The following is a 22,997-nucleotide window of genomic DNA, read 5'->3' as shown; positions in this document are numbered from 1 at the left end:
AACCATTCTGTGGACCAAGTCTCAAAGATGGTGTCATTGCTTCTTAGGGAAAAATTAGCTCAATCTATGTGACGGAGACTTCTCAGTCTTAGTAGATATTGTTGCTGTCACAGGTCAAAATGGGAGACTGATCCATATACCAGTCTGTCATGTCTGAAGAGTGCCAATACCTGTGGACCAAATGAGCCTCAAAGATGCTGTCACTGCCTTTTACTTTTTACTTTTTTTGGGGGGGGGGCAGGGCAATGAGGGTTAAGTGACTTGCCCAGGGGCACACAGCTAGGAAGTGTCAAGTATCTGAGGCTGGAGTTGAACTCAGGTTCTCCTGAATCCAGGACTGGTCATTTATCCACTGTACCACCAAGCTCGTCACTGCCTTTTAAATGAAAAAAAAAAATCATCCTAGTCTCTGCGGTATGAACTTTCTAGGCTTATTTCTTAATCTTGCTCAGACGCTTTTCATTTCTACGATGTTGTTGAAAAAGTAGTGAAAAAAGGAAAAATTCCAAGAATCATACAGTTACTAGAAAGGTGTTTCTCAATGTTTTGTCTCCATTAACCCTTTGCAGGACAGCTAGTTGGTACAGAGGATAGAGCATTGGAGTCAGGATAGGGCTGGAGTCAGAAAGACTTATCTTCATAAGTTCAAATCTAGCCTCAGACCCTTACTAGCTGTGTGAGCCTAGGCAAGTTACTGAATGCTGTTTGCCCAAGTTCCTCATGTGGAGAAGGAAAAGGTAAACTACTCCAGTATTTTGTCAAGAAAACTCCAAATGGGGTCACATAGAGTCATACATGAATGAAATGACTAAACAAAAATAAACCCCTCGCAACAACTACAAAATGTGTTGTGAACAACCAGGGTAATTTAATATACCATCCATTATATTTATTCATTAAGTGTCTATGACAATGATAATATAATCATGACAACTTCATTTCACTGCAGAAACAAACCTTCAAACAAGCACATGCTTGTCTCAGGAAAAATATGTTTGCAACATAATTGGACAATTATTTGCTGTTCAAGGTGTCATTTAGCAAGAAGCACTAAATGGTAACCACTGTCTTAGACCGTGCACAGACATTATATTTAACCGTCAGTACTCTATATGCTAATATCTCTTTCCAAAAGACAATAATTTTATGTTATCCTGAAGGAACTGAACCAAATACACATTCTTGCTATAAATTAAACTAGAAGTCAATGCACTTGCAGCAAAGTGGACAGAAAGCTTGCCTATGCTTTCTTCCATAACTGAGTCAAAAGGTGCCAGACACAACAAGCACTGGGAAGGAAGGAAGGAAGGAAGGAAGGAAGGAAGGAAGGAAGGAAGGAAGGAAGGAAGGAAGGAAGGAAGGAAGGAAGGAAGGAAGGAAGGAAGGAAGGAAGGAAGGAAGGAAGGAAGGAAGGAAGGAAGGAAGGAAGGAAGGAAGGAAGGAAGGAAGGAAGGAAGGAAGGAAGGAAGGAAGGAAGGAAGGAAGGAAGGAAGGAAGGAAGGAAGGAAGGAAGGAATTGACCCTATCCTTGATAGAAAGCATCTCATTTCTGATGTAGGTGTGTTTTCAGATTCAGCTGTCTGGGTGCTGTCAGATGATCAGCAGATTAAAAGAAAAAAAAGGTAAAAAAAAGCACCAAATTAGAAGAAAGGATAAAGATACAGTGTGCCAATACCAAAGCTCCAACCCAACTTCTTTACAGAAGCCTGTCACTTTAGGTCATACAACTGGAAACACATCTTAAAAACATACTCCTGATAACTTAAGTCATGTTAAAGAATAATCATTTCCCCAAACATGGAAACTTGGTCTTCTCCATTTTCACCATTTTTTGTATAGTATGACTTCCATGGGTGGGTATGATCATCAGCATTCACCTGACCTTTTTACTGGCTGTCCTTCATGCCTGGATTGTTCTCCCCCCACACCTACAGGTCTTAGCTTCCTTTAGGACTCAGCTCAAATCTCCCCTTCTCCAGGAGGCCTTTTTTGTTGCCCTGAGTGCCTTCCTTCTGAGATTACCTCTAATAATATCAGCTTTAAAATACACACACACACACACACACATATACACACATACCTATGCTTGTATATATGTACACATACTATAATATGGTATATATTATAGTATACATGATATAAATTGCATATTTATATATAAAATTATGCTGTGTATGTATATACATATGTGCATATTTTATATATAATAAAATTATGGGTATACATATATTGTGTGAATACACACACACACAATATGGGCATAGTTGTTTGATATTGTCTCCCCCTTAGAAGATAATCTCCTTAAAGAAAGGGGCTTTTTGGGGGCAGCTAGGTGGCACAGTGGATAAAGCACTGGCCCTAGATTCAGGAGTACCTGACTTCAAATCCAGCCTCAGACACTTGACACTTACTAGCTGTGTGACCCTGGGCAAGTCACTTAACCCTCATTGCCCCGCAAAAAAAAAAAAAAAGAAAAGAAAAAAAAGAAAGGGGCTGTTTTTGCCCCTGTTTTTGCTTGGCACATAGCAAGTGCTTATTGGTGATTATTTAAGAAGTCCTTTCCTTTAGAAAGTGCTTTTGGAACTCGCAACATTGTCCTTTCAAAGTACTTAGATCTCCTGGAAGCTCTGTCTAATGTAGGCTTGTATAAGGAATCTTGATTTCTATTTGCTTTGACTCTGCACTTTCTATAGGAGCCTTCAGGATCTTTGCCTCAACAGAACATTTAATATCCAACCTATATAGTGCCAATATAATCAATACACTCCATTTACCACCCACTCCTCTCAGCCCCCTACTTTTAGACAGAAGAATTTTCAGCCTGGAGCCTAAAGATCACATCTCTCTGAGTTAAAATATAAAGTAACTTGAGCTAAAACACAGCGTGGGTTAAAAGTGAAGCAGGCCCTTTCAACCACCACGGCCAAAAAGAATTCTGTTTACAACCAAGTATGTTCAAACAACAGCTCTTTTTTGTGCCGGCCCTCCACCCCCTCCAGCTCAGTGACAACACAGTACCAAAGGCAAAATAGCTATGGAGTTGGAAATAATTCTGGGCTCAGTCACACAAACAAACATGGCAAGCCGCCCACCTGTGAAAGTCCCTGAAATCAAGAGAGCAAGGCTAGATGAATAAGTTGGGACTTAGTCAAATGCAGAAACCTCTGCAAGCGATAAGGAGATGCTAAGCCTTTTGTGCTCATAAGAAGATACAATCCCAATGGAAGGAGAAGAAGCCAAATGGGGCACCATGGCCCTAAACTCATAACAAAATAATAGTCTAGTCTCCTGCAACATTATCTATAGTTCTTAGGGATTATTTCTCAAAGAGAAGTAGAAGGAAAGAGAATGTGTGAGTTATATACCTCTAAGTTCCTCTAAGTTCCTCCTCTTCCCCACCATACCATAAAATAAAGTTCAAGCCCTGGAGGTCTTTGGCAGCCTCAAGTGGTACAATGTCTAATATATGTATAATCAATGGGTATGACTCTAAAGAAGATTCACTACCATCTGTTTGATACTGTAGGTTCCCACAGGGCAGCTATGACATTCTCTACTCAGGACTCTAAGTTGAGGGTGGCTTTCTGGTATTATAGCTCATAATTTCCCTCCTCCTAAGTTAACTAGATTTTACAAATGGCTAGTTACCATGGAAGTATACGTGGCACAGAACATTCTTCTACCCAAAACTCTGAGACACATTCTCCCACCACTACAAAGACAGTCCAGGAGCAAATGGGTTCAAGCCTAGAGAGCACATATGGAAGAGGGGAGTTATTTTGCTAGAAGTCTCAAGATGTTCCCCTTAAGCATGATGTTGCTATTCTTCAAGAATCCTTGTAGAGCCTAGAATCTTGAATCTTCCTCTTCTCATAGTATCCAGTCTATCACTGACTCCTGATATAGACTCTGCTGTGAGCTATTGTACCAGAGACATTACCAGCATGCCAATGTATTGTTATTGAGCTGTTTCAGTCATGCCCAACTCTCCATGACCCCATTTGGGGGTTTCTTGGCACAGATACTGGAGTGGTTTGACATTTTCTTCTCTAGCTCATTTTGCAGATAAGGAAACTGAGACAAACAAGGTTAAGAGATTTTCCCAGGGTCACACAGCTAGCAAGTTTCTGAATTTCTATTTGAACTTATGAAAATGAGACTTCCTGATTCCAGACCTGGTGCTCTATCCACTGTGCCACCTAGCTACCCCTAGCATGCCAATGTCAGTGTCTAAATCCTCTGGTTCTTAGAAGATCATAAAGTCTTCCAAAATTAATTAGGTTTTTTCTCTAGCCAAGGGAGAAAGAAGAGAGATGAGATCAAGGCCCTGGCCAAAGTATTCTTCTCTCCATCTTATTCCTCAAGTGTTTCCTTCTTGGGGGTGTGATGTTTAAAACTAAATGTGTGGTCACCTTAAATTAGAAGTTTTAGCACCAGTCTTTGGGCATTAAGCATTTATTAAAGTATACCAGGTATTCACTTGGAATTCAGAAAGTTAAGAAAAGGCATTTCTACCCCAGAGTTCCAGCCTGGTTTGATTCTTCCTCAAGTCCTCTGCCATGAGCCTGCTTCAACCATGGACTCCCTTCAAACTGTGCATGGAAGCTTTTTATAGGTCTGGAGCAGAGGCGATCTTCACACAACTGCTTCAAGCTGCTTGGTCGGCATCATTCAAATCCATTGGTTCACTGGACTTGAAGGTGGTCTTGAGTTGAGTTAGGTTCTGAGAACAATACCTTCTTAAGGGCTAGCCAGGTGTGCTTACAATCTAGTTAACTTGAAGTAGGCTAATCAGCAGCCAATCATTCTCACTTAAATTGAATCAGTTTAGATTAATCTCCAGGTGGGCCTTTGAGTATCTGCTAAATCCCATTATTTTATCACAGGGGCTTGGCTGGAAGTTTCTCTCTGATGCCAGGCAAGGAGATACTTGAACCCCTTAGTTCTGAATAGATCACTATTATATAGAGAATCCACCAGGTGTAAACAAACTTCCTCAGCAATTTGATCACACTTCCTGTATGCTCAACAATCTAATGTAATCTGTTGGCTTCTGAAGACGTATAAATTGATCAAGGACTTTTTCTACATTGAGGGTAAAATCTAATTGATAGAGAAATGTTATAACCTGCTTACGGTATCAGGGCATTGCATATTGACACTCACTTTAAAGGGCCTGAGGTAATTGGATCAACCCCACCCTCACACAAGGAAGCAGCAGAAAATGCCCCCGCCTTCCAGGAGTTTACATCTATAAATCAGAACATACAAGATGGATAGAAGGGAGCCTCAGAGTTGAAAGCACCACTTATCTGGAGAGAGATTTTTTCAAAAACTTTCTGAAGGTGGTACCTGAACTGAGTCAAAATCAGGGATTCTAAGACAAGGAAGTTAGGAGCAAAAGAATTGTATGTGCAAGCGATCAATTCAAAGACATTGGGCTAGGAGATGGAGCATTGCATGGGATGAGCAGTGAGTAATCTCACCGTCAGCATCTAATATTTTTATAGAGCTTCAAGATGAGCAAAGCACTTTACATGTGATTTCACTGGTTCCTCACAATGACCCTGTGAGGTTGGGGCTATTATCACTCATTTTAAAATGAAGAAACCCAAGATTGAAACAGGTTGAATAGCTAGCCTAGGTTCACAAAAATGGTTAGTTTCTGAGGTAGAATTCAAACTCTGGTGTTCCTAAATCCAAGACAAGTGCTGCATATATTATGTCCCTAACTGCCAATATGCAGGCCAATAGAGTAGACACTTAATAAATGATCAACTGATGGATGGTGGCATCCTACCTCTCCTTTAAGGCCTGAACTAAAGGGAATCTCCTCCTCAGACAAAAGTTATTTATCCCTCATCTAAGCTCAAAATACTTTTGCTCCACATGGATTTTTATAAAATTGTATTATAAAAAATATACATCTTAGCTTGCCTAGTAGAGTGCAAACTCTAAGAAGGAAGACTTTGTAGTTGCTCTAGTACCTAGCACATAGTGTTTGGCACATAGTAGGTATTTAATATTTGAATGACTGAATGCCTGGACATTGGCACCAATTTTATTGTGCAAGGGGAGTATTAGAAATAAACTAGTTTATTTTCAGTTATGTAAAAGGTCAAAGCCTTTACTTTGGGAATGACATGAACAATAAATAGAGTCACAAAATTTTCGAGTCTTTGAGAACCACAAAGGGCATCTGGTCCAACCTGTACCTGAACAAGAAATCCTTCTATAAGATACCTAACAAATAGTCAACGAGGCATAACTTTAAGCTCTCCAGTCAAGGGGAGGCCACTACCTTCACAAACAATCCATTCCACTTCTGAATGTGGAAAATCATCCTTATTTTGAGATGAAATATGCCTTTCTTCAACTTTCATACCAAATTCTTCTGGCTACTGGGGCCAAGCACAAGTCTGAGCTAATTAAATGGTACAATATTTGTAAATCTCTTAGCACAGTGTCTGACATACAGTGGGTGCTTAATAAATGTTTATTACCTTCCTTTCCCCAAACTGTTATTCATATGGCAACTGTTCAGATACTTGAAATAGTTGTCATTTTGTGATAGATGATTAATTGGACCCTCAATTTTATTCTAATCAGTTTGATATGATTCCGTAGGGGTAGTGATTATAAGTTCTATATATCAAGCTCAAGAACTGTGAACTAAGTTGACTTAATTAATTATAGGAAGCCAACTAGAAGTCCTCTTCCCTTATTATGGTGACCAAGCCCAGAGTGGCAGAAGTGACTCAATGACATGCAAAGTCCCCTGACTATATTTTGTTGCCCCTCCATCCATCCATCATCCCTCTATTGCCAACATAGGGAGATGGCCATGAGCATTTGGCCAATAATTAACCCTCTTTGCCAGCCTGTGGCCTGCCTTTCTGTCCCATGTAGATGTTTTGACATCTATTTATCAGCCAACTACTCTTCATAGGGAATGACCCTGTGGCTTATTGTTAAACTCTGGACACATTCAGGCTCATCAATGTTATTTTTAGAATGTGGTACACAGAATTGGCCACAATAATCCTGATACACTCTGACCAAGGCTGAGAACCAATGCTTTAGTTCTGGACATTTTACTTATTTTAATTCAGATGGAGATTACATTAGCTTTGGAAGGCTTCCATACTAGCAACATCTCCTTGAATTTGTACTTTAGAAGTTTATTTTGTAAATCAACATGAATGATTTTTTTATTTATTGTTACAAATGTCATTCTTTAAGATTTAGCCCAATGTTCTAGCCTGTCAAGGCACTTGTGGATCCTGCCTCTGTTATCCAATGCATCAGCTATCCTTTCCATATTTGTGTCTTTGGTAAGTATGCTATCTATGCTTTTACTAAAGTCATTGCAAAAGATGTTTTTGGTTGTTTTTTTTTGTTTGTTGGGGTTTTTTTGTTTGTTTGTTTTTTGCAGGGCTATGGGGGTTAAGTGACTTGCCCAGGGTCACACAGCTAGTAAGTGTCAAGTGTCTGAGTCCGGATTTGAACTCAGGAACTCCTGAATCCAGGGCCGGTGCTTTATCCACTGCGCCACCTAGCTGCCCCTAAAAGATGTTTAAAAGGAAAAAAAAAACATAACACAAGGCCAACCACAAATTGTCTGTGGTTTCTTCACTGGTGACCTCCTTGAAAACAAGCATTAACCCATTAATCAATGCTTTGGGGTCTGGCCAGTCAATCAGTGCATTCACCAGAATGCTCTGCCTTTTAGTACCCAGCCTGGTTCAAAGAAAGTTCCATGAGGATGTGCATTCTAGTTTGTTCCAGTCCTCCTTTAAATCTCCAGGTCAAAAGCTCAAGGATATCAAGGGAATTAATGAAAACAAAAATGCAAAAGAAGGTGGTCTAGCAGTTCCAGATCTCAAACTGCATTATAAAGTGGTAATTATCAAAACAATCTGGTACTGGCTAAGAAATAAAGAGGTGGATCACTGGAATAGAATAGGCACAAACCACACTATATAGTAAATGACTATAGTAATCTAGTATATGATAAACCCAAAGATCCACACTTTTAGAACAAAAACTCATTATTTGACAAAAACTACTGGGAAAAAAATGGAAAATAGTATGACAAAAGTAGGTATAGACCAACATCTCACACTGTATACTAAAATAAGGTCAAAATGGGTACTTGATTTACACATAAAGGGTGATACCATTAACAAATTAAGAGAGCATGGAATAGTTTTTCTGTCAGATTTATGAACAGAGGAAGAATTCAGGACCAAAAAAAGATACAGAGAGCAATGCTAAAAGGTAAAAGAGATCATGTTGATTATATAAAATTAAAAGTGTTTTACACAAAGAAAACTAATGTAACCAATATTATAAAGGAAGCTGGAAACTGGGAAAGAATTTTTGAAACGAGTATCTCTGATAAAGGCCTCATTTTTCAAATATATAGAGAACTGAGTCAAATTTATAAAAATAGAAGTCATTCCCCAATTGATATGATCTAAAGGATATGAACAGGTGATTTTCAGAAAAAGAAATCAAATCTATAGACATAAAAATGTTCTAGATCACTATGGATCAGAAAAATGGAAATTAAAACAACTCTGAGTTATCATCTCACCCTTAGCAAAGTGGCAAATATGACAAAAAAGGAAAATATTGAATGTTGAAGGGGATGTGGGAAAACTGGAACACTGATCCAATGTTAGTGGAGTTGTGAACCGATCTAACCATTCTGGAGAGCAATTTGGAACTATGCCCAAAGGGCTATCAAACTGCACGCCCTTTGATCCAGCAATACCACTGCTAGTTTTATATACCACGACATCCCAGAAAAATAGAAATTTGTACAAAAATGTTTATAGCAGTTCTTTTTGTGGTGGCTAAGAATTGGAAATAAAAGGAATGTGGCATATGATGGTGATGGAATATTATTGTGCTATAAGAAATGGATAAAAAGGATGATTTTAGAAAGGCCTGGAAAGACTTGTATTAACTGATGCATAGTAAATTGATCAGAATCAGGAAAATGTTGTGCACAGTTACAGCAATATTTTTCTATATTGATGAAGTATACTATCAACCTCCAATAAAAGTACTGATAGTGATTTAACCCAGAGTGAAGCTAGCTATTTTTTAATTCTTTCATTTTTTCTTTTATTCAAATTTTCTTATATAATATTACTAATATTGTAATGTTTTACATAATTGCACAGTATAACCTACATCTGATTGCTTACTGCCTCAGTGAGGGGGGGGGCGGGAGTAAGGGAAGGAGAGATAAAATTTGGAATTCAAAACTTTAAATTAAAATACTTATTATTAAAAAATTTAAATTAAAAAAATCCCTAGGTCAGTCCAACTGATTTCACAGATACCCAAGGATAGAATGTGGTCCAATGGGCTTTGCAGATAGATTTTTCTATATTACAATTAATTAAAAAACAATAAGGAGATCTGTGGGGAAATCACTTTATGATCTGACAAGCTATGTAACATCTATACAGTACTGCATAATGCATCACAAAGTACTTGTCTTAATTCCTGAATCTGAAGTTTTGTTTTTATCTGTTTTCTCTCACAACCTAGCTAACATAGAGACGTTTTCCATGACTACTCACGTATAACTTACATTGAATTGCCTGAGTTCTTGGGGTGGGGGGTGGGAAGAGAGGGAGGAAGAGAAGTTGGAACAAAAAGTTTTTAAAAATTGATGTCAAAATTTGCTTTTACATGTAATTTGGAAAATATAATTCTAAACAGAAAAAAAGAACAAAATACTTGTCTTACCACAGCCCTATGACAGAGTTACTGCAAACGTCATTTCAAAACTTCAGAAGAACAATGAGATAGAAAGCACTGGATTTGGAGAAAGAAGACTTGAATTTGAATCATAGTGCTGCTGCTTCTACCTAGGAGACCTTGGGTAAATAATTTTATCCTTCTGGCCTTCCATTTTTTCATCTATGAAAAATGAGTTCAGGGTAGATGATTTTTAAGGTCTCTTCCAGTTGTAAATCCAATGATTTCACCAACGAGGGGATTATCTTCACCAATAAAGATTTAAGTGCTCATTCTCCTTAGTAGGTAACCTACTAAGTTACTGTGACATAGGCATGCATCACTTGATTGCTAAAGCAGGGACTGTCTCTGTAGTTGGTTGGACTGGACCTCCTTTGGCCAGATGATACCTAAAGCATTTCCATTTGGAAGGATATGTGAATTTAAATATTTCCCTATTTCAACAATGACATTCAGATAATTTACATGACTTGGACATAGTCACTCATCAAATAAGTTTAGAGCCAGAAAGTTGCCCAGTTCTTGTGATTCCAATTGCTTCATGCCATGCCACATCAACAGCTCCATTTCTGATAAAAATAGCTCACCTTCTTGTAACCTATTCATGCCACAATCAGAAATTGATCCTGATCCACAACTTCCGACATAAAATAACCAAGAGAATTATGATGTGGTATTGGTGATACTCATAACCCAAAACATATCCCTAGAATATAGGTGACACAACGAGGGGGGAATGCTTTGGATGTAGCAGTATTAATATCTGCCCTTCACAGAACTAGAATCAAGTTTCTGTTCCCTAATGAGGACATAGAAACCAGGACTGTAATCTGGCAGCACCCCCATAATCTCGAAAATCCACATAAAATTTTTAGCCCTCCCTGAATACCAGAGAAGTCTGAATGTATTAAAAGATAAAATATGTTGATATTATACAACATATACATATATTTATGCATTTCTGAGTTTCTAAACTTTTTCTGTGTTGCCTGCTAGCCTTCACATTACCTGTAGCTTCTGCAAACCGCCCCCCCCCAAATTCCCATTTAATTTCTTATAACAATCTGCAATATATCAATACTGTGATAGGAAATCTCAATGTGGAAGGGATAACTGTACAACAAGATCATCTATTAAGTATATATTGGGGGGCAGCTAGGTGGCGCAGTGGATAGAGCACTGGCCCTGGATTCAGGAGTACCTGAGTTCAAATCTGGCCTCAGATACTTGACACTTACTAGCTGTGTGACCCTGGGCAAGTCTCTTAACCCCCATTGACCCACCAAAAAAAAAAAAAGAAGTAGTATATATTGTGAGCAGAATTCAGTGCTAGGACTAAGGGAGACACAAATCTTAGATATGACTATGGTCTCTACCCACAAAGCGCTTATAATGTGGTAAAGCGTAAAACCTCATTGTTGATAAATAAAATTCAGTTTTCATGGTAAGTGAATGAAGGAGTTACCTATGTGATTGTGACTGATGGGAAGGTGGAGAGTTGATGACGGGAGGAAAGGAATCATGGAGATGGCATATGAGTTAAAGTTGAGAATTAACAGATTGATAGGACTCCACCAGGCAAAGAAAGGGTCTTCAGGTATATTCTCTGTAAAATGATGTAGTTGGACCAGATGAGCACTAAGCTTCCTTCCTAGTCCCACGTTCTATACGTCTATGGAGGGCATCCAAAAGAGAATAACCAAGATGTCAAAGGACTCAAGCGACAGCATAGGAGGATTGACTGAAGGAACTAGAAATGTTTATATGGGAGTAGAGAAGACTTTGTGTGTTGGGGAGGTCAGCAAGAAGGAAGCATAGTAGTAGTCTTGGAGTAATTTAAATGATGCCTCAGGTAAGGTTAGATAAGACTTGTGTTCAGCCTCTGATGATGGAAGTAGAAGTAATAAGCAGGAATGGTAGGGAAGCAGCGTTAAAACAACATAATAAGGGGAAAATTCTAAACAAATAGAGAAAGGTATTCAAAAATCTAACAACCTACCTCAGAGAGCTAGAACTATCTCAATTTTGGGGTTGTATCCCCAGAACTTAGCAGAATGCTTTGCATATAGTAAGCATTTAATAAATGCTTTCACTTGTTAAAAAAAAAAAGAAAATAGCAGATCCTTCCTCACTAAGGGTCTTCAAACAAACCCTACGTGGCTACTTCTCTGGTATGTTAGAGAAGGGATTGTTGATTAGGTCTAGGTTAGACACAATGACCTTTGAGGTCCATTTCAAATCTAAAAGTCTGTGCTTCTGTTAAATTTCAGACACAGTAGAGCATTGGGTAGGTGGGGGCAGTGATCAATGATCAGCTTGGGGAGTCCTGTTCTAAAATGTGCTCCTGTGGATAGGGCTTCTGAGATTAAAAAGAAAATGCTCATGTTTACAACAATAGAATCAGCTCTGCTGCTGTGAGAAACAAAATGTTAACCTGAACTACAGTCCCTTGGCATGCAGCTGGGTAATTTGGCCAAAAAATGCTGAATAGTTCCTTGGAATCTCTGAGGACAGAACCCATGGGCCTTGCCACATTCCTCTTAAGCAGAGAAAATCTCAACTGTCTGGCTCTTCCCAGTAACTTCAACTAGTGAAAAAGAAGTATAAACTTTCCCTCCCACTTTGAACCATTGCCAATGCAATTTAAGATGTGTAAGGCAGTAGCCCAGATTACACTTGGAGTCATTCTGGTTTAAGAAAGTTTAAGGGGAATCTTGGTTTAAGAAGAATTATCTTCTGAAACTAAGTAAGTATTGAGAGACCAGTAAAATTAGATATCAGTACAGCAAGATGCCCCCCCCCTCCTCACACTGCATCCTGGGAACCTGATGTATATGCAGTCACCTAGTTCTACTTTGCAACAAACAGGTTGTCATAATACCCCCCCCCAAGATATTAACAGAATACAAAAAAAAAAACAAACAAACAAAGATCTCACCCATTTAGGGACAGCTAGGTGGTACAGTGGATAAAGCACCAGCCTTGGATTCAGGAGAACCTGAGTTCAAATCTGGCCTCAGACACTTGACACTTACTAGCTGTGTGACCCTGGGCAAGTCACTTAACCATTACTGGCCCAGAAAACAAAACAACAAAACAAAGAAAACCCCCCAAGATATTAATACAAGAAAAGGAATCTGGCAATATTTTGGATGTGCTGAAATTAGAATATGTGATACTTTGCTATGTGGCATAAGATGGGCTAATACTTTTATATCTTGACCTAGTCTTTATGGATAAAAGGAAATCATTTTTGAGGTTGACACTTTTATGCTTAATAATGGTACAGTGTTCGGGGCAGCTAGTTGGCACCAGCCCTGGATTCAGGAAGACCTGAGTTCAAAGCCAGCCTCAGTCAGACACTTGACACTTAATAGCTGTGTGACCCGAGGCAAGTCACTTAACCCTCATGGAGGAGGAGGAGGAGGAGGAGGAGGAGGAGGAGGAGGAGGAGGAGGAGGAGGAGGAGGAGGAGGAGGAGGAGGAGGAGGAGAAGGAGAAGGAGAAGGAGAAGGAGAAGGAGAAGGAGAAGAAGAAGAAGAAGAAGAAGAAGAAGAAGAAGAAGAAGAAGAAGAAAAAGAAGAAGAAGAAGAAGGGTACAGAGTCAAATGAAAGGCATCCATACAAAATGATCCCATGGTAACCACTAGAATCACAGATTTTTAGATCAAGAGGGGACCTTAAGATATCATCTTGTCCAACCTTCTCACTTTACCAATGAAGAAACTAAGGTATATCGAAGAGAAGAAAGGCGTGTGGCCTTTGTTATCAGCTTTGGTCTACTAAAATTTTAGTGATACTTTGAGGTCCAAAAGTTCCATAAACACACATCTGTGTGCTTCTCTGCCACTTGCCACTAAAGTGTTCAATAAATGTAATGAAATAACATCTCATTGGCCTGGAAAGATTAGAAAATGGAATCTTCTGGTTAATTGAAGATCATCATATGCAGCATACACATCATAATTTTCAATAATTTGGAATGAAATGCTTAATATTAAAATCATGCAACACACTTTAATACTTTGTAAATAATTTCAGGATTTCAGGATAGTGACCACCTGGCAAGTAGGTAGAACAAGTAAAGCTCTTCCCACTCCTCTGTGCACATTTCCAATGACAGGGGACTCATTCCAATTTATCTTGTGTGTAACTTCTCTGTACATAGCTATTTGTATGTTGCATGTTGTCTCCCCCATGAGATTATGAGCTCCTTAGGGGCAGGGACTGTTTTTTTGGTTTTGGTTTTTTACTTTTCTTTGTATTTGTATTGTACTGGGTACATAATAGACATTTAATAGATGTTTACTGACTAACTCACCATTGTATTAGGTAAGGAGATTTCCTGTAACTTCTGGCAATTGGTTTTATGCTCTTGGGTGATGAAAAGTCTGAATTCCTCTACCAAATGATGCCCCTCCCCCTCAAAATATTCTCATATCTCCCATCTTTTCTCCAGACTGAACATTCTTTATATTTTTTACAGTTCTTCATTTGGTAGTTTTTGCATCTCCTCCTCACCCTGGTCCCCGTCCTCTATGTGTACTACAATTTTTCAATGTTCATGATCAGATACAGCCCTGGAGCAAAATGTGACATTCTGGATTTCATCTGACCAGGTTGGAGGCCATACAAAGAGGAGAAATGGAAACTGTTTTCAAATGTTCAAAAGGCTGGCTACTCTGTGAGAAGCGATCAGACCTGAAGGCCAAGGAGGAAAATTAGGACCAGCAAGAGGAAGGTACACGGAGGCAAATTTCAACTCAATACATTTGAAGAATGTTTTTTACAATTAGAGCAGCCTTGAAATGCCTTACAACAAATACCTGCCTATTTGAACTAAAACTACTAACCATGAAGATTCTGAAATCTTCCCAACACTACCCATGACTGATTAGTGCCCAGTTTTATAGGTAATGAAATACCCATTCACTGGAGGTATTCAACAAGAGGCTGGATGATCATTCTTTTGGGGTGTTCCAGAGAACACTCATAAGGCAAGCAAAGGGCTAGACAAGACGACCTCTAAGTTTTTTCCAACTTCAAGATTTTATAATTTATACTACCTGGGCTGGCACTTATATGATGCAGAAAAAAAGATTAATTTTAGTTCTTCCCTTCCTTCAAGAATCATTTCAAGAGCCCACCTCTTCCAGGAAGTCTTCCTTCACCCTTCAATTGGAAAGGATCTTTGAATTTTTTGATAGCATTTTGCCTGTACCCCTCTTTTGTCCTTATCTCATTTCTCCTTGTACCTTAGCTGTTTGTGTGTAACATTTTGCTATAACAGACTGTAAACTCCTTAAGTTAAGAACCTGGGTCCTGTTTAGCAGCACAGTATTTTGCAGACAATGACCATTTAACAAATATTTATGAACTGAATTGTCTCTCCCAAGGGGCCTCTCTGTGGACCTCCTTCTCTTCTCTTCAAATCTTCACCGCTTCAGCACAGGGCTAAACAAATAAATAATTGTCAATTTATATATGGCACAGTATGAAGAATTCTGGGTTCAGAATCAGAAGACATTTGGAATCCTGCCTCTTCAAGACACTAAATCTCTCTGGTTCCTCAGTTCTTGAATCCCTTTAAAAAGAAAGGATTCGATGATCACAGTTCTGCCCAGGCACCCTCTCCAATTAAAGGTTCCTTTTAGTTCTTATTGTATGATCCTGTAAACAGGAAAGCTTTGGATTTTCCCCAATTCTCTCAGTTATACAAGTAATTAAATCAGGGTCACTTTCCCTGATCTTACTGGACCACACATATTCCCCAGATACATTAACCTGAGATCCTGCTTTTCAAATACCGCTTACCCACAAAACAACCTAGGAATTCCCAGGAGCTTTTCTACAAACTTAAATGCAAGTGTGAGCAAACATTTGAAAAGATTTTTACTCCATCTTAAAGTCTGGGGTTTGTTTTGTTATCCCCCCACACTCCTTGTCCCAAGTAACTTTTGCCTGATACTCATAAATATTCAACTGAGAAAACATGGAAAACCTCTTTCCTGCCTGATGTAGTAGAGGCTGGGGTTAGAGGCTCAGTTTTGCCATTAACACATTATGCTACCTGGCAGTCACTTCTCTCTAGACCTCAGTTTTCAGATCTGTGGAATGAGGGGCTTGAATTAGATCCTTTTTCTGCTAGACAATTCTGTGATCCTGACAATACTCCAAAAACCAAGAGTGTTATATCATATGATACAGTCTTTTTTTTGGGGGGGGGTGAGGTAATTGGGGTTAAGTGACTTGCCCAGGGTCATACAGCTAGTAAGTGTTAAGTGTCTGAGGTCGGATTTGAACTCAGGTCCTCCTGAAGCCAGGGCCAGTGCTCTATCCACTGCACCACCTAGCTGCCCATATGATACAGTCTTGTCAGAATAGGTCCCTTCTCCTAGAGCAAGCAGTTTTTGTTGGTTTGTTTGTTTGTTTTGGGGGGCAGAGGAGAGTGAAGGAGTTCCAAGGGGAGGAAGAAAGCACACAGCAACAGCTAGTGATGAATCCACATGTCAAGTCCCTGGACATGAAATGAACTATACCAATTAAATGCTGTGTCCACCCTTATCCAGCCAACTCACGTTTGACACATTCGAAGATAGCAGGATCTGTTTATCCCAGATGAGAACATTTGTAAAGGACACTAGCTCCTTTCATCATTCTAGGTAGAAAATTGTATCAGCCTGACCATGAGGGGCTGCTTAGAATTAACCTACCTTCTGGGCAAGGCTGACCTCCCAGATTGAGATTGCATGTGCTACTTAATTTGGAAGGACTGGAATAAGATTGAGATTTGCCACAGGGATCAAAGGAAGGAACTGGGGACTTTTGGCCTGGAAAAGATGTAACATTCCTTCTTGAGTCCTCCTTGATCTTGCAAGGTGGATTCCCATAGAGCTGCTACCTCAGGCCCTAAGGGACTTGGTGGGTCCAAACTATTAATGTTATAGCTCATGAGCTCCTAACAGTGTGCTTCTCAAAGTTAGGCAGTACTGTGGACAGAGTTAGAGTGATAGACACGGAGCCACCTGAAAGCTGAGTTGAAATCCCACCCAACACTTACTAGTCGGGTGACCCTGGGCAACTGAGGGAGGTAGGAAACATTTCCAACAAATCAAGAAAAATATACATAACAGTAAGGTGTTTTGTCAGTATATTATCTCTGGTTGGGGGCTCAGAGCTTTAAAAAAATGGAATTACAGATATCTGGATACAACTTTCCAAAGAAGAGAATGAATATTGATTTACAGGCAATGAATTAGTAGGAGGAATAAATGAACAAGTAGAAATATTTCAACAACCCTGCTCATCTTCCAGGTCCTACCTAGTTACTAGTCCCAGCTACCAAGAGGAAACCCAGTAGCCATGTTCAAGTAAATGAAGGGCTTCCATGTGGAAGAAGGTTTGGCCTTTTTCCAGTTTGGCCACAGAGGAGACAGAACTAGAAGCAATGAATAGAAAGAGGTTTGATATTATTTAAATAAAACTTTCCAAAAATTAGAGATGTTCATGAGTGGCAGGGAATGACTTAGAAGATAATGAGGGATGATGGAAAATACTCTCCAAATCCAGAAAAAAAAAAAAGAACTATGGAATCTAGATGCAGATTGAACCATACTATCTATTTTTTTTTTGTTTTTCTTTTTGAGGTTTTTCTTTTTTCTCTGATTCTTCTTGCATAGCACAACTAATGCAGAAATATGTTTAATGTGATTATACATGTATAATCTATATCAGATTGCTTGCTGTCTTGGGGAGGGGGAGGGAGAAAAAATTGAAACTAGAAATCTTATAAAAACAAATGTTTTTATAACTGTCTCTATATGTAACTGGAAAATAATGAAATACTTTTATGGGGAAAAAAGAAGATAATGAGGGAAAGGAATGTCTTCAAGCTAAAGCTCAGTAACCACTTGTCAGGTATGTTTTTTTGTTTTTGTTTTTTTTTGGGGGGTTGGTTTTTTTTGGGGGGTGAGGCAATTGGGGTTAAGTGACTTGCCCAGGGTCACACAGCGAATAAGTGTCAAATGTCTGAAGCCGGATTTGAACTCAGGTCCTCCTGAATCTAGGGCCAGTGCTCTATCCACTGCGCCACCTAGCTGCCCCTGGTATGTTTTAATGGACATTCCTTTTCAGTATAGGTTGAATTAGCAAGCTGACTAGATTCCCTCCTGCTCTAAAATTGTGTGATTCTAAGAGTGGCAATGAAGTATACTTAAAATTTCTTTCCTTGTATACTTTTTGCATGTGGCTATATCAATAGCTAGGTGTCACAGTGGATTGAGTACTGCCCTTGAAGTTGGGAGTACCTGAGTTCAAATCTCACCTCAGACACTTACTAGCTGTTTGAACCTGGGCAAGTAAGTCAACCTGAATTGCCTCAAACATCTGGGGCCATCTCCAATCATCCTGATGCATACATACACACACACACACACACACACACACATTAATATTGCCACTGGACCCAGATGACTCTGGAAGTAAAAGTGTGGCTGGTGACTTTGCACAGCCTGCCCTCACTTAAATCCAATTCAGTGCAAGTTGTGACATCACCCCTATGTCTGTCATGGTCCTCTTCAAGAACCAAGGACAAACATCACCAACAGTAGATTGCACATAATCAATACATCTGGTAGTTAACAATACTGCTTGAAGCAGTTTCTGTTCCTTAAGATCCCAAACCATATTACAAAACATTTTATGCAACCACAAACCTTCTACATAAGGTGAATGCAGATTTTCTCTGTCACCTTCTAAAAATCAGGGGTAGAGGACTACCTCTTAAATGTTGTAGTGAATTAAGGACAAATAGTAAGACGACCTACTTCAATTCTTTTCGACATATATTCTTTAAGTTCTTATGGTGGATAATAAGGTCTTAAATCAGACAATGGAGATAACAAAGAAGAAAAATAGGAGAATCTCTATCCTCAAGGAGTTCATAATCCATTAAGGATATATGACATATAGAAAATTCATTAGGGATATATAACATATAGAAAAACAATGCAAGCTGACTAATGACTAAGTATATGAGTGATTAAAGAAGTATTCATTTTAACTGGTGGGGGTGGGAGAAATTAAGAAAATCATTGTGGAAATTGACATTTGACCTGGACCTTGAAAGAAGAACTGGAAATTAGTATTAGCTAAAACTGGAAGGAGTTGTGTTTCAGATACAGGGGAAAACATGACATAGGGAAAAAGAGGAAAGGGAATTGGGGAACATGTAGTATTCCTTTATAGATGAAGTGCCTAGGGACATGAAATCAGTTTGGGAAAATGTTATGAAGCCAGACTGTGGAGGATCTTGAATGGGAGTCATATGGCTTTTTATGTAATTCAGTCCATAGAAGTCTCAGAGTCAGAAGAGTCTCCAGAGATCTTAAAGTCCCATCCAAACCTGAACAGAGTCCCTTCTACAACATCTCCAACAAATTCAACCAAGCACTGTTTGGACACGTTAGAATGGAGAAAAGGTCACTACCCCAATCTGCCTTTTGGCCATTTCTAGTTGATAAGATTACCCTTACATTAGGAAGGATTCTATCTCTCTTTATCTTTCCCCCATTGTTCCCAGCTTTGTCTTCTGGGGACAAGTAGTATGAATCTAAACACTCTTCTTCATGATAACCTTCATATACTTTAAGACAACTTCCATGTCCCTACTAAGTTTTCACTTGTCCAGACTAAGCATCCTCTATGTTTTGGCCAAACCTAGGATATGATATTTAGGCTCTTTAAGATCCTACTTGTCCTTTTCTAGACATATTCCAGGTCATCAATAGCCTGCCTAAAGTGTATCTCACTCAAAAAAAAAAAAAAAACCCTACTCCAGATGTTTCAAGGTGCTGTGCTTTTGGATTATCATCTCCCTTGTTCTCTACCTATGCTTCTATTAGTGCTGCCTAAATATCTTTTTTTCCAATTAATTTTCTTTCTTTGCTGACATATCTCACTTGTTGACAGCCATGCCCATACCCACTATCTCCCAAGGAAATAAAAACCGTTAACATTAAAATATAACCTCTTGGTACATTAAGTAATTTGAATCTCACAGAAGTTCTATGAGGTAGGAAGCATACACATAATTTATAGATGAAAAAGCTGATTGTTACAGTGGTTAAGTAAATTGCATGAGATTACAAAGTCTTAGTAAGTGGTAGAGCAAGAACTAGACCTCAGATACTCTAATTCCAAGTCAAGGCTAGGCTGTTTCTACAGCAAGAACAATGCATCATTTATGGTTAAAAAAAAAAAAACATACTGATGACAAGTTGACAATAATAGGTAGCATTTATGTAGCACTTTGCTTGCAAAGCACTTTACAAATATTATCTCATTTGAACCCAGGGACATAAGTGCTATTGTTATTTTACAGGAAACAAAACAAACAAAAAAAGATCTGAGGCAGAGAGGTTAAGCGACTTCCCAGGGGTCACACAGCTAGTAAGCATCTGATACTGGAGTGGACCTCAGGTCTTCGTGACTACAGCTCACCACTAGTCATTGTAATACTTAGCTGCCTTAATGAACCTAGGAGAAATATCTTTGCTTCCCCTCCCCTCACTACCATCGCAAATACCTCACCTTGGATTATCCGTGCTATTACTGTAGAGATTTTCATAAGATTCCCTGGAATTAAAATGGACATTCCCGATGGAGGTGGAGTGTGGGGAGGGGAGAGGAAACTTAGAGATTGTCTCATTAAAACTTCAAGTGTCTTTGTCCTGGGAGATCTTTCTAAGTGAAATCAAAGAGTAACTCCTCCCAAACAAATATGAAGTTCACTCAAGACAAAACCATAATTTTGCAAGCAATAGCAAAGCCTTTCCTGGGGCGTTCTGAAACTCCAGTATCTAGAAACGCAGATACTCATTGCACTCTGCAGCATAAAAGTCCCAGAACAAGAGGGAAAGAAAACATTTGCTGAAACCGAAGAGTCAAGTTTAATTATTGGATTTCTGTGAATAGCTAGCTCTGGTGAGATCTGATAGTGGTGGGAGAAAATACCCAGGAACTTCCCCGAAGTTTAGTCTTTTGAAGAAAGATCGCGTCAGCATCCTTCTCCTAGCCCCTTCTCATTAATTGTTTAGGCGCAGGAGAAAATAGAAGTTTGCAGGAGCTGGAGGAGGAAAAGGAGAAAGTTACCTGGAGGTGTCTCAAGCATCAGTTTTTCCTTCTTGGCTTTCTTTGGCTTTAACTCTTTTTTGGCTGGCTTGAGTTTGGGGGGCTGCCGCCAGTCTTCGGGGCGCCCTAGTTCCTCCGTTTCCTCTCTGGGCTGCTCTGTGATAGTCTCCTCCTCGGGCTCCGGAAAGGCATAATAATGATCTCGGTTCAGTATTTCCTGGATATAATAATCCTGATCTTCGAGGGTTCGCCCCTGAGCCATTTCCCCTAAGAAAGCCAGGCTCAGCACCCAGAGGGCGAGCCCCAGAGGGGATGCCCAAGCGTCCCTTGCCCTCGTCATTCTCAAACTGGCCTCCTCTCTCTTTACACTCCCTTAAAAAGGCAAAGCAAAGCAGCCCCAAACTTTCCCAACGCCCCCCAGCAGCCCACCCTGATCCCAAACTCTGCAGGCAGGAGCGAGGGGCACCAGACTGCCTTGGGAGCCGGGGAAGCCCAAAGCTCGCGGCGCGAGAGACGCACTGCGAGCTGGGTCCCGCCGGCGACCAAGGCTCTGGTCCGCTCGCTGTGGGACAAGTTTGCGCAAAAGAAGCAGTCGGGAAAGTTATGAGCGGGACAGCGGGCGGGAGCTGCCTTGGACTGAGATGGAGCCGGCAGGGCATGTGATTCTGGCCTGGGCCAGGCAGGCAGAGGCGCGCACAAGGCGTGGGGAGAGGGGGCGGGGAGGGAGGCGAGGGGCCAGAGGATGGTGGAGGGCGGGGAGGGGCGGGGGAGCTGCCAGGGGAAAGGGGGGAGGGGCAGGGAGCTGGGCCCAGTGGGGAATGGGGTGGGGCCGTGAGAAGGGGGCCTCCTGGGCAGGTGTGCTGGAGTGGGACGCCCTCCCTGTCTCCGGGCCCTTGTCCAACTTCACCTTCCCAATAGCCCAAGGGAGAAGCGATGAGGCATAAAGGGAAATGGGGTAGAGGACCCCCCACCTCTCGTAAATGAGAGAATGATTGACTGGACGCTTGGCCCGAAAATTGCCCCTTGCCTGCCACCTAAGAAGAGGGAGTTTCTGGCTCGCACTGGTAAGAAGGGAAGAGGAGAGAGTTGGGTTCGTTTGGAGGATGCGGAGGAGGGGGTAGGAAAAGGTCTGAGGCCAAGATTGTTCTGCCTCCCCCACTTCCACACTCTTCCCCCACTCTCCTTCAGAAGCTTGGATTGGCCCAGCTCCACCAGGCGATGTGCCCACTATCCCCATCACCTTACCAGCCATTCCTGGAAGTGAGCAGAAAAGGGCCAACCTCCTCCCACCCAACTGCTGAGACCTTGCGTGGGCCGAGGGGTACAGGTGATAGAGACCCCATTGGCTTAAATGAGATGTAAGACTTTGGGGGTGCACTGATAAATGGTTAACTACCTGCTATGCTCACAATACACTTTTAAGTTTAATCTTTGTTATTAATATTTTCTCTATCACTTCCTGAAGTCTACATAGTCATCTAAAGAACTAAACAAATAAAGCAAGCAAGTAAGCCCTGATTTGTACCATTTGCAGATTTCTGAGATGGAAATGTTCACAATGAAAATTTAGCAAGTCTGTTAGACTTGGCTGCGACACATCATGTTCTGTAGCTGTTATTACTGCGTACAAGAATCCACCTAAGGTATATCTGAGTCTGAGTTATAAAGGAAAAGTTATAGTACAATTTGTCTGCATTAGTAGTGCTTTTGAATAATGTTCCAGTTGGGGATGCCCACACCTAGCTTGAAATGCTTTCACTTTCCTTCTAGTTACTTATATTTTTATGTGCACTATAACTTTTTCTAGGACCCTATTAATACAGAATTGCTGCACAGGGGCCTGTGTATTGGTATCATTAACAGCTATATCTCTAGCCCTCTTTTTGTGTTAAGCTCCAATTCTGACTTGCCCACTGCCTATGAGGCATTTTAGACCTGTAAGGTCTAAAAACCTTAACCAAAATACAGACTCTGATACTATCTGAGTGACCTCAAGCAAACCACTCTACATAATAATAACAATAATAATAATAATTTATTATGATAATAATATAATAGCATTTAAATAGCACTTACTATGCACCAGG

At 40.2% G+C, this 22,997-nt stretch overlaps 1 protein-coding gene across 1 annotated transcript in view; it reads right to left on the bottom strand.

Moving 5' to 3' along the window:
• CPXM2 (carboxypeptidase X, M14 family member 2) overlaps nucleotides 1–21,510 on the bottom strand; it is a 234,106-nt gene extending 212,596 nt beyond the window's left edge. The window contains exon 1 of the mRNA XM_043985357.1: nucleotides 20,932–21,510. Coding sequence (XP_043841292.1) covers nucleotides 20,932–21,250 — 319 coding nt within the window. The 5' untranslated portion in view covers nucleotides 21,251–21,510. The remainder of the gene's footprint in view (nucleotides 1–20,931) is intronic.
• Between the last annotated feature and the right edge of the window lie 1,487 nt (nucleotides 21,511–22,997).

The sequence above is a fragment of the Dromiciops gliroides genome, chromosome 2, assembly GCF_019393635.1.
Source record: "Dromiciops gliroides isolate mDroGli1 chromosome 2, mDroGli1.pri, whole genome shotgun sequence".
Taxonomy (NCBI): Eukaryota; Metazoa; Chordata; class Mammalia; order Microbiotheria; family Microbiotheriidae; genus Dromiciops; species Dromiciops gliroides.
This window is presented reverse-complemented; position numbering and strand designations above follow the sequence as displayed.